Here is a 15,632-nt window from a genome sequence, read left to right as displayed (position 1 = left end):
TCTCCCCTAAGTCCCTCGTTGCAGTGAGTCTGTTGCCAGCAGATCTCACTGAAAATAAAAAACCTAACAAATACTTTCTTATCTAGGAGCTCAGGAGAGCCCCTAGTGTGCAACCAGCTCGAGCCGGGGGAGGGGCATAGAGGGAGGAGCCAGTGCACACCAGGTAGTCCTAATTCTTTCTTAGAGTGCCCAGTCTCCTTCGGAGCCCGCTATTCCCCATGGTCCTTATGGAGTTCCCAGCATCCACTAGGACGTCAAGAGAAAAAAAACAACTATTGGCAGCAGCACAGCGTAGGGAACATCCAGGCAATTGATTAAAAGCCATGAAGCGATATGTCGAATACGGTAATGGTGACCGCCTTGTGACATGAAGCAAGTCTTTGAAGTTAAATCATAAAATATATGTAAGCTTTGCTCTATGTCTTAGTAGACCAGTGGATCACAAACTGCTACTAAATTTACCCATATTAAGGGACACGTCATCGTTTTGTCAGATTCTCCCCTCAACATCAAAGGGTATGGGTCATTGGGTCGACACAACTTAGGTCGACAGGGTCACTAGGTCAACATGGTCATTAGGTCAACATGTACTAGGTTGACAGGTCAAAAGGTCGACATAAGTTTTTTTTTCTTTTTTTGGTGTCGTTTTCTTCGTAAAGTGACGGGGAACCCTAATTAGTGCACCGTGTCCCCTCGCATGGTGAGCGAGCTTCGGGCAAGGTTACTATTTCCAATCGTAGTCCACGTGGATCGTAAAGTATGAAAAAACACAAACATTTAATAAAAAAGTGAAAAACTCATGTCGACCTTTTGAACTGTCGACCTAATAACCATGTCGACCTAGTGACCTTGGCGACCAATAGTGGTCAACCTAATGACTCTCGACCTAAGTTGTGTTGACCTAATGACCGTATCCCACATCAAATGCTCCCTCATAATAGTCTTCATCCTAGCCTACCAGATCTCCGACCAATCCAGTTCTCCCACTTCCATCCCTAATACTATCTCCTTATGACTCCACCTTCCCTATTAGATTCTAAGCTTTCGAAAGCAGGGCCCTCCTTCCGCGTTACATCACTCTCCCTAGGCTCATTAACTCAGCCAATAGCTATACACTGTATCTATTCCTACACTTGTAATTATGTAAATGTATTACTCTGTTTACCGTTTTGTAACTTTTGCTATGTACGGCGCTGCAGAAATATTTAGCGCCTTATAAATGCTAATAATAATATGGTAAAGATGAGTTTATTCAGCACTGTAAAAGCAATAGCACTCTCATGTAAATTAGTTGTTCTCCTCATATATAAGCTTACCTTTGATAGAATCTAATATTAGGCTTTTCCGCTTACACACACACACACACACACACACACACGCTTTAGAATCTAAATTTAAATCTAAATATAAAGTTTAGATGGATGTGTGGGTGTGTGAGAGCCCATTTACTCTGGTATAACTGGTCATTGCTGACTTATGTTACTGCTGCCATTCAAAACAATACATAAAGAAAAAAGGAAAGGAAAGGTTAAAAAAAAAAAATCATGAACACACATGATGCACTTTTTTTCATTTGACGAGTATTTTTAATTTTTATTTGAAAAATTAATAAATAAATAATAATAATAATAGTGGGGAGTATAAGCGCTTAGAAGTGATGTAACAACTTTTCAAGGGAAAACAGAGTGAGGTGGGTATAATTAAAACCAATAGTACTTATCTGGTTTTACACAAATTTCCAACCGTGGTTGATCATTTTGGGATTCACATGTAAAGAAAGAATATAACAGAACATAGTGTGTACTGTTATCTGTTTACGTTTAAAATGTCTGGGCTATCAAATTCACAGAATTGGGAATAAGCACGTTCCCTAAATTGATTGCTCTATATTGCTATACGACAATTACTCTGTTGAAACAGTACACACTATGTTCTGTTATATTCTTTCTTTACATGTGAATCCCAAAATGATCAACCACGGTTGGAAATTTGTGTAAAACCAGATAAGTACTATTGGTTTTAATTATACCCACCTCACTCTGTTTTCCCTTGAAAAGTTGTTACATCACTTCTAAGCGCTTATACTCCCCACTATTTATTTCTGTTATTAAGTGTATACCCTACACACATTCTGTATTATGAGCAGCTACTCTTAAAAGAGATAAGGATTGTCACTCACAACTTTCTAATATTGCACACTGGTACTGAAGCGCCTAGGTCTCCGCTATTCTATAAATAATAATAATAATTTAAGACACCAAGAGCCACATTTGGAGTTAGTAGTATTTCCAGCAAGGTAGTGTAATTTTGAGCCTTGACCAAAACATGTTTCTCTGCAGGATGAGAGTGAGTATGTGGACACTAGAGTCGGGAAGAGGGCGAATCCTAGATGAACTCTAAATCTCAATGTTGAAATTAAGCTGCCCAGTGTATGTGTGCTAAATGGAAAATTGGCCTCTATTTCCTCTGTATGCAAAACAAATCCAGTCGCACACCGTTAATTGCAACATGGTTTGTCCATGTGTAAATTTGCAGTCTTTTAAGCCGATTCTGAGTTGGACCCTGCTGCAACTGCATCAGTGTCTAGTTACGTCTGTGACTTTATGCTAATGCTAGTATGAGTCCTTCCCCTGGTGTACAGCCGTGTGTCTGAATGTGGAAGGACTAGGACGCTCACTTTGAGCGGCTGCAGCTGCAACCATTGGAAGTACCACGCCCACTATCCTATAACATACCCATGAGACAGAAGAACTTTATGCGCCTGCATAGCCACCTCCCAGTCACCGCCCAGGAATGCCCAATACATTTCAAAGTCCATGTGGCTCAACCGGTTCTGCGCCTCTGTATGAAGACATCATGGGACGCATGCCCCGTGCAACTTTTTAGGGATTTATAAGTATCAGCAGTCACAAAACATTGGCATCTTATGTGAACATCAGCAATACATCTGACATTTAGCGTGATTTGCTGCTAACTCCAGACGAGCCCCCAAATTGTTTCTCCTGTTTAGAGCTCAGCAACTATTTATCTCCCTTATGAATCCTCTCGTGTTTGACAAGCGATGACTTATATTGGTAACATTTTCCACATAAGGAGCAAGCATAGGTCTTATCTCTGGTGTGCATGCTGAGATGTCTCGCAAGTGACGACTTCAATCTAAAGTCTTTTCCACATTCCGGACATGTACTTTTCTCACACGTGTGAATCCGTCGGTGCTTCACCAACTTCCCTTTATCAGCAAACCGGACTCCACATTCAGAACACTGGAATGGCCTCTCTCCGGTGTGAGTCCTCTGATGGATAACAAGTGCGGATTTGTCTCTAAAGTGTTTCCCACATTCAGGGCAGGTGTGCTTTTTAATGCCGGTGTGAGTTATTTTATGTCTCCATAATGTCCCACTGTCTGCAAACCATTTCCCACATTCGGGACATTGGAAAGGTTTCTCCCCAGTGTGAGTCCTCTTATGTTTGTCTAGTGCTCTTTTCTCTGCAAACCGCTTCCCGCATTCAGAGCACTGAAATGGTTTTTCTCCCGTGTGAGTTCTCCGATGGTTGACAAGTCTCCATTTTTCCAAAAACTGCTTCCCACATTCAGGACAGCTAAAGGATACTTCTTCTGTGTGACTAACCTGATGGCTGACTAGTCTCCACTTCTCAGTAAACCGTTTACCACAATCAGAGCACCCAAATGTTTTAGCTTTCAAGTGGCCCGCTTGATGTTTCACCAGGACCCTTTCCTCGGCAAAGCATTTCCCGCATTGGGAACATTGATGCGGCTTCTCTCCTGTGTGAGATCTTTGATGTACAACCAGTTGGGAATTGGTAAGAAATTTTTTCCCACACTCAGAACATCGAACAGGTTTCTGCCCGGTGTGAGTTATCTGGTGGGCGAGGAGTTGGGCTTTCTTCAAAAAATATTCCCCACACTCAGAACACTGCGGGGTTTTCTTCCTAGAGTTCTCTCTCCAATATTTTGTAAGATTTGAGATATCACCAATTGTTTTCTTTTTCTCAAAACCGACATGTGGTCTCTGTACGATGTGGCCACTGGTGTGTCCAGGAAAACTTGGGTCAAAGCAGAATTTTAAAATCACATTTTCCATCTTGCTCTCAGTAACTTGATGTTGAGGAGGATTCAGTGTAGCAACTATGCATTCTTGAATACTAGAGGTATTATTTGAATTACCTATGGTGGCGGACGTTTGGTGAATCACTTCTACAGGTTCATCCAATTTAATGGTTTCAGTTACTAATGATTTGTGTTTAATTTCGCCATCCGTATGACATGTAAATGTGTGATCTGAAAGTGTGAAACTATCACTGACTGGAATGTCTCCTCCATCACATGGTTCCTCCTTAATATGAGTAGATGTATACCGTGTATGACCTGTGGGTGTATACATATCAGTGTCTGTGAGGTCTCCTCCATCACATGAGACTTGTTCCTCCTTAATATGAGTAGATGTATACTGTGTATGATCTGTGGGTGTATACATGTCAGTGTCTGTGAGGTCTCCTACATCACATGAGACTGGTTCATCCTTAATATGAGTAGCTGTATACTGTGTATGACTGGTGGGTGTATAATTGTCAGTGTCTGTGAGGTCTTCTCCATCACATGAGACAGGTTCATCCTTAATATGAATAGATGTATCCTGTGTATGACCTGTGGGTGTATACATGTCAGTGTCTGTGTGGTCTCCTCCATCACATGGGACCGGTTCCTCCTTACTATGAGTAACTGTATTCTGTGTATGACCTGTGGGTGTATAGATGTCCGTGTCTGTGAGGTCTCCTCCATCACATGGGACCGGTTCCTCCTTACTATGAGTAGATATATACTGTGTATGACCTGTGGGTGTATACATGTCAGTGTGTGTGAAGTCTCCTCCATCAGATGGTTCCCCCTTAATAAGAGTAGATGTATACTGTGTATGACCTGTGGGTGTATACATGTCAGTGTGTGTGAGGTCTCCTCCATCACATGGGACCGGTTCCTCATTAATAAGAGTAGATGTATACTGTGTATGATCTGTGGGTGTATAACTAGCAGTCTCTTTGATATCTCCTTCCTCAACCGAGACTGTTTCCACTTTAAGATGAGTAGACATATAGTGTTTATGATCTGTGGACGTATAAATCTCAGTGTCTATAACATTTTTCCCCTCACGTGAGATAGATTCCTTAGTCTCATTTGTTTCTGATTTCAATCCATTTTGGATATTATATATGTTAAAGCATTGTGGCTGTTGGTAATTTCCTAAAACATGTATATCCGTGCATACACAATCGAAAGAAGAAAACTTGGTGTGGGAGACATCTTCATCCTCCAAGACGCCTGAAAAACATAAAAAAAAAAAAAATTTTATTCGATATTGTTTCAATGTAGTTTCAGCATTTTATTTTTGGCTCTAGCACGGGGGATATATGTTACCCCTGGAAGAGAAGTAAGCTCTTGTGTGTATGTCAGGATCATAGGCGTGCGCAGCACATTTTATTAGGGGGTGCACCGTTGGAGGGGTGTGTCTAGCACCGCTTTTTGGGTGTGTCTAGCACCATCTATTGACGGTCAACGCAATATAAAATATCCATTTTTGTACCAATCCTAATAAAGCAGGTACATTGTCAGATGTTGTGGTGTGCACCAAACAAACACCCCTGATGGCACTCACTGCAATTACACTGCTCCTCCTCAGCCTGGTCTGGCTCCCCCTCTCTTTCCCCTGCAAGCTGCAGCAGCTTACTTACAAGTCAGTCACTCACTGACACTGACAGTCGCAGACTAGTACTGCTGCTGGTGGAAAAACGAGTGACGTGTCAATGCTGCTGCCGACCGCCTGCCAGTATTGAATTTGTCTTCCTAAGAGGAACGCTGGCTGCATGCTGATCCTCATCAGTGGCTGGCGTTGGCATAGCATAGAAGGAGAGAGGTGGGCATGTGGCGGGTGTGACCAGTGGGCGTGCGAGCAGCATGACGTAATCACGTCACATCACACTGTTATTGTACATGGAGATGGAGCCCGGAGTTTGAAAGCCGGTGTCAGTGGCACCCTTGATTAACCCAGGCGTCCCGTCAGTAATGCAGTCCTTCAGGGTGCAGCGCAGAGGGGACAGTAATCAGCCTGCTTGGCGATTGCTGCATCAGGCATGTGAGATCAGGGTGCCGGACATTAGGGGGTGGCTGTGCGCACCAGGCACCCCCCCTGCGCACACCTATGGTCAGGATAAGTTTTGCTAAGGATTTCTATAGAGAATTGTGTAAATAAATAACAGTGTTATTTTGAATAGTTGAAACATTGTTTAGGAACAGATGCTATTCTGTTTAATATTGTAATTGTGGACATGGAGAGCTGCTGGAACCCATCAGGAGAGAATGGAGAAGTTCTGTGGTGCTCAGACCCCAGCTTTCGCTGTCGAGGTGACAGCTGCAGAGAGGGGCAGAGTGATACAGCTGCGAGTGATCTGTCCTGTCAGAGAAAGAGGGGTGGCAGTGAAAAAAATTATGTTGCGGTTTACTGTCAGTGAAAACAGCCAGTCTGTCTCACAACCCACTTAGTTGATTACAGAGGAGAGATCTGAGAGAGGAATGAGTCAATCAGTCACAGAGCCACCCACTGATGGTAACCAGCTTCTAGAGTAGGGGTGGGCAACAGGCGGCCCGCGGACCGATCGTGCCTGGCCCGCTGTGCCCCATTAGAGTGCAATGACAAGCGGCCCGACAGGCCGCTTGTCATTGCACTGCTCTCAGACGAGGCGCCGCTGAGGAAATCCCGGTCACGTCACAGGGTCAGCTGACCGGGATTTCCTCTGTTACCAATCGCGCTGGGCGCAGAGCCGGATTAAGGGGGGAGCGGGGGGTGATCTGCGGCGCTGCGCTCCCCATGGGTTGCCCTGACAACCTAATTACAGCCGCGGCACCGCATAGAAGTGAAGGACAGCTGCAACGGCTCAGCTGCAGAGACAAAAGTAAGCTGGCTGTATTTTTTTTTTCTTAGTTTTTTTTTATAATGCTGCTATTTATTAAATTGGAATATTTGGCTCTGTATCGTGTTGGCTTGGTGTGTATACGTAATGTGTGTTTGTGTGTACTAATATATATATATATATATATATATATATATATATATATATATATATGTATGTGTGTGTGTGTGTATATATATATATATATATATATATATATATACACTGGACACGGGCAGCACAACCGTTGACTAGAAGTAAAGTCCCCTCCGGAGGGCACCGGGATCCCAATAATAGACCTCCTTCAGGGAACCATTAGTACCCGGGGGCGCTGTCTGCTGTAATGTGTAAAAAGGGGGACGATGTCTGCCGTAATGTGTAAAATGGGGACGCAGTCTGCCGTAATGTGTAAAAAGGGGGACAATGTCTGCCGTAATGTGAAAAAACGGGGGCGCTGTCTGCTGTAATGTGTAAAAAGGGGACGATGTCTGCCGTAATGTGTAAAACGGGGGCGCTGTCTGCTGTAATGTGTAAAAAGGGGGACGATGTCTGCCGTAATGAGTAAAAAGGGGACGCAGTCTGCCGTAATGTGTAAAAAGGGGGACAATGTCTGCCGTAATGTGTAAAAACGGGGGCGCTGTCTGCTGTAATGTGTAAAAAGGGGGACGATGTCTGCTGTAATGTGTAAAAAGGGGACGCTATCTGCCGTAATGTGTAAAAAGGGGACTCTTTTTGAGTATTTTGTGTGTGGCCCTCGAATATTCGCTGGAAGTGTTAAGCGGCCCCCCAGCTGAAATAATTGCCCACCCCTGTTCTAGAGCCTGACTGTCACTGAATGGAAAGCACAGGAGATTACGGGTGCTGAAGGACTTTCTGAGGCTGTAAAGCAAAGGTGTGCAACCAAAGCTACACATGTAAACTAAGACACACAGACACACATCGAATTAAGCAGACATTTATTATCATCATTATTATTGTTATAAAGTCCGCTATTGCAAATGGGACCCCATCATCAGTAACACCAAAATAGGTGCACCTGTGACAGCAGCTTAGGACTATATTTAAAAAAGTTATTAGGTATCCATGATAATTTAGTAGACACGGTATCTAATTACTACGGTTTAGTTGATGAACAGATGTAGCCACGGTCATCGGTGCTGCTGCGTCATACAGGCATTCTAGTCGTGCCATACAAATAGCGCAGGCAGGCAAAGTAAGGCGTAAGAGAATCCACAGCATGCAATACACAGCTTCACCACTGGGTGGTGGTTGTTCCACTAATGAAAACTAAAGTACAGTGCTGAATAGCTGCAGATGGATATGGCAGTACAGAATACAATACAATGTAGCAAGCCTGTCTAAATTTGTGTTTAACATCATACTAAGGGGTCTATGTACCGATCCTGGGAGAGAGATAAAATGGACAGAGATAAAGTACCAACCAATCAGGTTACAGGCTGTGTTTAAAAAAATGACAGTTAGGAGCTGGTTGGCTGGTACTTTATCTCCATCCACTTTATCTCTCTCCAAAGCTTAGTACAGGTTGGGATGGGTATGCTGGAAGCCGGGATCCCGGCAGTCAGCATACCGACGCCGGGATACCGGCATGGGTGCAAGCGCAACGAAGCCGCCTCAAAAGTCACCCCACAACTGACAGTGGTGGGTAAGCTCTGAATTTTGGCCAAGATTATGCGAAAAGCCTCACATTACAGAATTTATTGCAAAATGTATTATTATTATTTGAATGAGTAATCTTTGAATTGAGCACCTGCACTTGTTCTCTTTGAGTGTGGAACTACAGGTCTCAGCAAGGTAGCACCTTTCATTACTAGCAGTTAGGGTGTGCAGTCTAGAGCCCCTTCCCTATATACTGTATATTGTGTATTTATATGTACACTTGAAGGTTTTGAGACCACCTTCATCCTAAATCAGCACCCCTCCCCCACATGTCACTTATTGATCATAAGTTGGGAACCTAGCAATGTCTGACTGCATATTTAAATTAAGGCAAAATTAAGGTAAGACCTTAAAAGTTTATATAATATGTCAGTTGTGTATCGAAAGCAAATATGCTTTTAAGCTATTGAGTTTTTTTAAACATCACAAATAAATACTTTGTGGCTTCTTGCTTCACCATTAATTAAACAAATTACAACTAGTGGGATTCTATGAGTAGAGTTTCAGAGAAAATATTAAGCGTAAAAAGAAGTAAATAGGAACTTAATACCTACCGGTAATTCCTTTTCTAGTAGTCCGTAGTGGATACTGGGATGACATTAGTACCATGGGGTTATAGATCGGGTCCAACGGAGCCTGGCACTTTAAGAAAAATAAGAATTTACTCACCGGTAATTCTATTTCTCATAGTCCGTAGTGGATGCTGGGAACTCCGTAAGGACCATGGGGAATAGACGGGCTCCGCAGGAGACTGGGCACTCTATAGAAAGATTTAGGACTATCTGGTGTGCACTGGCTCCTCCCCCTATGACCCTCCTCCAAGCCTCAGTTAGGAACTGTGCCCGGAAGAGCTGACACAATAAGGAAGGATTATTGAATCCCGGGTAAGACTCATACCAGCCACACCAATCACACCATATAACACGTGATAGGAACCCCGGTTAACAGTATGATAACAAATGGAGCCTCTGAAGAGATGGCTCACCACAAAACCCGATGTTTGTAACAATAACTATGTACAGGTATTGCAGACAATCCGCACTTGGGATGGGCGCCCAGCATCCACTACGGACTACGAGAAATAGAATTACCGGTGAGTAAATTCTTATTTTCTCTGACGTCCTAGTGGATGCTGGGAACTCCGTAAGGACCATGGGGATTATACCAAAGCTCCCACACGGGCGGGAGAGTGCAGATGACTCTGCAGCACCGAATGAGAGAACTCCAGGTCCTCCTCAGCCAGGGTATCAAATTTGTAGAATTTTGCAAACGTGTTTGCCCCTGACCAAGTAGCTGCTCGGCAAAGTTGTAAAGCCGAGACCCCTCGGGCAGCCGCCCAAGATGAGCCCACCTTCCGTGTGGAATGGGCTTTTACAGATTTAGGCTGCGGTAAGCCTACCGCAGAATGCGCCAGCTGAATAGTGCTACAAATCCAGCGCGCAATAGACTGCTTAGAAGCAGGAGCACCCAGCTTGGTGGGTGCATACAGGATAAACAGCGAGTCAGTTTTTCTGACTCCATCCGTCCTGGAAACATAAATTTTCAGGGCCCTGACTACGTCCAGCAACTTGGAATCCTCCAAGTCCCTAGTAGCCGCAGGCACCACAATAGGTTGGTTCAAGTGAAAAGCTGAGACCACCTTTGGGAGAAACTGAGGATGAGTCCTCAATTCTGCCCTATCCATATGGAAAATCAGATAAGGGCTTTTACAAGACAAAGCCGCCAATTCTGAAACCCGCCTGGCCGACGCCAGGGCCAACAGCATGACCACTTTCCACGTGAGATATTTTAAATCCACAGTCTTAAGTGGTTCGAACCAATGTGATTTTAGGAATGCCAAAACCACATTGAGATCCCAAGGTGCCACTGGGGGCACAAAAGGAGGTTGAATATGCAGAACTCCTTTGACAAAAGTCTGAACTTCAGGCAGTGAAGCCAGTTCTTTCTGGAAGAAAATCGACAGAGCCGAAATCTGGACCTTTATGGACCCCAATTTGAGGCCCAACGTCACCCCTGCTTGCAGGAATCGACCCAGTTGAAATTCCTCCGTCGGGGCCTTCATGGCCTCACACCAAGCAACATATTTCCGCCAAATGCAGTGATAATGTCTTGCGGTGACATCCTTCCTGGCTTTGATCAGGGTAGGGATGACTTCCTCCGGAATACCCTTTTCCTTCAGGATCCGGTGTTCAACCGCCATGCCGTCAAACGCAGCCGCGGTAAGTCTTGGAACATACAGGGTCCCTGCTGCAGCAGGTCTTGTCTGAGCGGCAGAGGCCAAGGGTCCTCTGCAAGCATCTCTTGAAGTTCCGGGTACCAAGCTCTTCTTGGCCAATCCGGAACCACGAGTATGGTTTTCACTCCTTGCCTTCTTATTATTCTCAGTACCTTTGGTATGAGAGGTAGAGGAGGAAACACATAAACCGACTGGTACACCCATGGTGTCACTAGAGCGTCCACTGCTATCGCCTGAGGGTCTCTTGACCGGGCGCAATATCTTTTCAACTTCTTGTTGAGGCGGGACGCCATCATGTCTACCTGTGGTTTTTCCCACCGGTTGACCAGCATTTGGAAGACTTCTGGATGAAGTCCCCATTCTCCCGGGTGGAGGTCGTGCCTGCTGAGGAAGTCTGCTTCCCAGTTGTCCACTCCCGGAATGAACACTGCTGTCAGTGCTAACACATGATTCTCTGCCCATCTGAGAATCCTTGTGGCTTCTGCCATAGCCATCCTGCTTCTCGTGCCGCCCTGTCTGTTTACATGGGCGACCGCAGTGATGTTGTCTGACTGGATCAGTACCGGCTGGTTTTGAAGCAGGGGTCTTGCCTGGCTTAGGGCATTGTAAATGGCCCTTAGCTCCAGGATATTTATGTGAAGAGAAATCTCCTGATTTGACCACAGTCCTTGGAAATTTCTTCCCTTTGTGACTGCCCCCCAGCCCCGAAGGCTGGCATCCGTGGTCATCAGGACCCAGTCCTGTATTCCGAATCTGCGGCCCTCTAGTAGATGAGCCCTCTGCAGCCACCACAGCAGCGACACCCTGGTTCTGGACGATAGGGTTATCCGCTGTTGCATCTGGAGATGGGACCCGGACCATTTGTCCAACAGGTCCCACTGGAACGTCCTTGCGTGGAACCTTCCGAATGGAATTGCTTCGTATGAAGCTACCATTTTTCCCAGGACTCGTGTGCATTGATGTACCGACACTTTTCCTGGTTTTAGGATGTCTCTGACCAGAGATGACAATTCCTCGGCTTTTTCCAGTGGAAGAAACACTCTTTTCTGGTCTGTGTCCAGAATCATTCCCAGGAACAGAAGACGTGTCGTCGGGACCAGCTGTGACTTTGGAATATTGAGAATCCAGCCGTGCTGTTGTAGCACTTCCCGAGAAAGTGCCACCCCCACTATCAACTGTTCTTTGGACCTCGCCTTTATCAGGAGATCGTCCAAGTACGGGATAATTAAAACTCCCTTCTTGCGAAGGAGTATCATCATTTCGGCCATTACCTTGGTAAAGACCCTCGGTGCCGTGGATAACCCAAACGGCAGCGTCTGAAACTGATAATGACAGTCTTGTACCACAAATCTGAGGTACTCCTGGTGCGGAGGGTAAATGGGGACATGCAGGTACGCATCCTTGATGTCCAGGGAGACCATGTAATCCCCCTCCTCCAGGCTCGCAATAACCGCCCTGAGCGATTCCATCTTGAACTTGAACCTTTTGATATAAGTGTTCAAGTTTTTTAAATTTAAGATGGGTCTCACCGAACCGTCCGGTTTCGGTACCACAAACATTGTGGAGTAGTAACCCTTTCCTTGCTGAAGGAGGGGTACCTTGACAATCACTTTCTGTGAATACAGTTTTTGAATAGCCACCAACACTGCCTCCCTGGCAGAGGGAGTTGCCGGCAAGGCAGATTTTAGGAAACGGCGGGGGGGGGGGGGGAAGACGTCTCGAATTCCAGCCTGTACCCCTGAGATACTACTTGAAGGACCCAGGGATCCACTTGTGAGAGAGCCCACTGTGTGCTGAAAAACCTGAGACGTGCCCCCACCGTTCCCGGTTCCGCCTGAGCAGCCCCAGCGTCATGCTGTGGATTTACCGGACGCAGGGGAGGACTTCTGCTCCTGGGAACTAGCTGTGTGCTGCAGCTTTTTCCCCCTTCCTCTGCCCCTCGGCAGAAAGGATGAGCCTCTAGCCCTCTTATTTTTCTGGGGCCGAAAGGACTGTACCTGATAATACGGTGCTTTCTTTTGCTGTGGGGTAGCCTGTGGCAAAAAAGTCGATTTCCCAGCAGTAGCTGTGGAAACGAGGTCTGAAAGACCTTCCCCAAAAAGTTCCACCCTTTATAGGGTAAAACTTCCATGTGCCGCTTGGAGTCGGCATCACCTGACCATTGCCTAGTCCATAACCCCCGTCTGGCGGCAATGGACATAGCGCTTATTTTTGATGCCAGTCGGCAGATATCCCTCTGTGCATCACGCATGTATAAGACCGCGTCTTTTATATGGTCAATCATTAGCAAAATATTGTCCCTATCCATGGTATCAATGTTTTCCGACAGGGAGTCTGACCACGCAGCTGCAGCACTGCACATCCAAGCTGATGCAATAGCGGGTCTCAATATAATGCCAGTGTGTGTGTATATAGCTTTTAGGGTACTTTCCTGCTTTCTATTAGCAGGTTCTTTTAGGGCGGCCGTATCCGGAGATGGTAGTGCCACCTTCTTTGATAAGCGTGTCAGCGCTTTATCTACCCTAGGGGGTGTTTCCCAGCGTGACCTATCCTCTGGCGGGAAAGGGTACGCAGCCATTAACCGTTTAGAAATGATCAATTTCTTATCTGGGGAAGTCCACGCTTCCTCACACACCTCATTTAATTCCTCAGATGCAGGAAAAACTACTGGTAGTTTTTTCTCACCAAACATAATACCCTTTTTTGTGGTACCAGGGGTATCATCAGAAATGTGTAAAACATTTTTCATTGCCTCAATCATGTAACGGGTGGATCTATTGGAGGGTACACTCGTCTCATCATCGTCGACACTGGAGTCGGTATCCGTGTCGACATCTGTATCTGTCATCTGAGGTAGCGGGCGTTTTATAGCCCCTGATGACATTTGAGACGCTTGGACAGGCACAAGCTGAGTAGCCGGCTGTCCTATGTCGTCAAACCTTTTATGTAAGGAGCTGACACTGTCACGTACTTCCTTCCATAAGTCCATCCACACTGGTGTCGACCCCGCAGGGGGTGACATCACATTCACAGGCATTTGCTCCGCCTCCACATCATTATCCTCATCATACATGTCGACACAGCAGTACCGACACCCAGCAGACACACCGGGAATGCTCTTACAGAGGACAGGACCCCACAAAGCCCTTTGGGGAGACAGAGGGAGAGTATGCCAGCACACACCAGGGCGCTATATAACACAGGGATATCACCTATACAGAGTGTTTTCCCTTATAGCTGCCTATATAATATATATACTGCGCCTAAATTTAGTGCCCCCCCTCTCTTTTTTACCCTTTCTGTAGTGCAGGACTGCAGGGGAGAGCCAGGGAGCTTCCTTCCAGCGGAACTGTGAAGGAAAAATGGCGCCAGTGTGCTGAGGGAGATGGCTCCGCCCCTTTTTCGGCGGGCTTTCTCCCGCTATTTTATCGTTTCTGGCAGGGGTTAATATACACCTATATAGCCCCTGGGACTATATATGGTGTTAGTTTTGCCAGCCAAGGTGTTAATATTGCAGCTCAGGGCGCCCCCCCCCAGCGCCCTGCACCCATCAGTGACCGCAGTGTGTGGTGTGCATGAGGAGCAATGGCGCACAGCTGCAGTGCTGTGCGCTACCTTGGAGAAGACAGAAGTCTTCAGCCGCCGATTTTCCGGACCACCTTCTTGCTTCTGGCTCTGTAAGGGGGACGGCGGCGCGGCACCAGGAACGGACGACCTGTGTTCGATCCCTCTGGAGCTAATGGTGTCCAGTAGCCTAAGAAGCCCAAGCTACCACCAGTTAGGTAGGTTCGCTTCTTCTCCCCTTAGTCCCTCGCTGCAGTGAGCCTGTTGCCAGCAGGTCTCACTGTAAAATAAAAAACCTAAACTATACTTTCTTCTAGGAGCTCAGGAGAGCCCCTAGTGTGCATCCAGCTCGGCCGGCACAGAAATCTAACTGGGGCTTGGAGGAGCGTCATAGGGGGAGGAGCCAGTGCACACCAGATAGTCCTAAATCTTTCTATAGAGTGCCCAGTCTCCTGCGGAGCCCGTCTATTCCCCATGGTCCTTACGGAGTTCCCAGCATCCACTAGGACGTCAGAGAAACATTAGTGTGTGCTGGCTCCTCCCCTCTATGCCCCTCCTAGCAGACTCAGTCTAGGAAAACTGTGCTCGAGGAGACGGACATACTTTGAGAGAAGGAAAATACACAAAAGCGGTGAGGTAACGAACCAACAGACAACAACAAGAAGGGTATCGGTGCTAACCAGAACAGAGGAAAGCAACGCTAACCGTAACTAAGGATAGCAACGCTAACTAAACCTGGAACAGGGACAGCAACAGCAGGCCCAACCAAGAACACTTACAACCAGGTAAGCAAGAACTCGAAGTACTGAGGAATTACCGGTAGGTATTAAATTCCTATTTTCCCTAACGTCCTAGTGGATACTGGGATGACATTAGTACCATGGGGAAGTCCCAAAGGTCCCAGAAAGGGTGGGAGAGTGCTGAGATCCCTGCAAAACCGCTTGACCAAACTGATGAAGGTCATCTCTGGCCAAGGTGTCGAACCTATAGAACTTTACGAACCCAGACCAATTAGCTGTGCGGCACAACTGTAAGGCCGAGACGCCCCGGGCAGCCGTCCGGGAAGAACCCACCGGCCTTGTGGAGTGGACCTGGATAGAACTCGGCAGCGGCAATGCTGCCGAAGAATAGGTGTCAGGTTCGGTCTGGTTTGTGTCCCCGGAGGGGGCGCTAGTGGGTCAGTGGAGGTTGG

The 15,632-nt window shown here is 46.3% G+C and overlaps 1 protein-coding gene across 3 annotated transcripts in view; it reads right to left on the bottom strand.

The window, feature by feature from the left end:
- Positions 1-2,049: 2,049 nt before the first annotated feature.
- LOC135054788 (zinc finger protein 300-like) overlaps positions 2,050-15,632 on the bottom strand; it is a 32,137-nt gene continuing 18,554 nt past the window's right edge. For all 3 annotated transcript variants that reach the window (XM_063958114.1, XM_063958115.1, XM_063958117.1), the window contains one exon: positions 2,050-5,338. In XM_063958114.1, coding sequence (XP_063814184.1) covers positions 3,021-5,338 — 2,318 coding nt within the window. In that variant the 3' untranslated portion in view covers positions 2,050-3,020. The remainder of the gene's footprint in view (positions 5,339-15,632) is intronic.

Source organism: Pseudophryne corroboree, chromosome 3, assembly GCF_028390025.1.
Source record: "Pseudophryne corroboree isolate aPseCor3 chromosome 3, aPseCor3.hap2, whole genome shotgun sequence".
Taxonomy (NCBI): domain Eukaryota; kingdom Metazoa; phylum Chordata; class Amphibia; order Anura; family Myobatrachidae; genus Pseudophryne; species Pseudophryne corroboree.
Note: the sequence above shows the minus strand (reverse complement) of the source record. Positions and strands in the feature narration are given on the sequence as shown.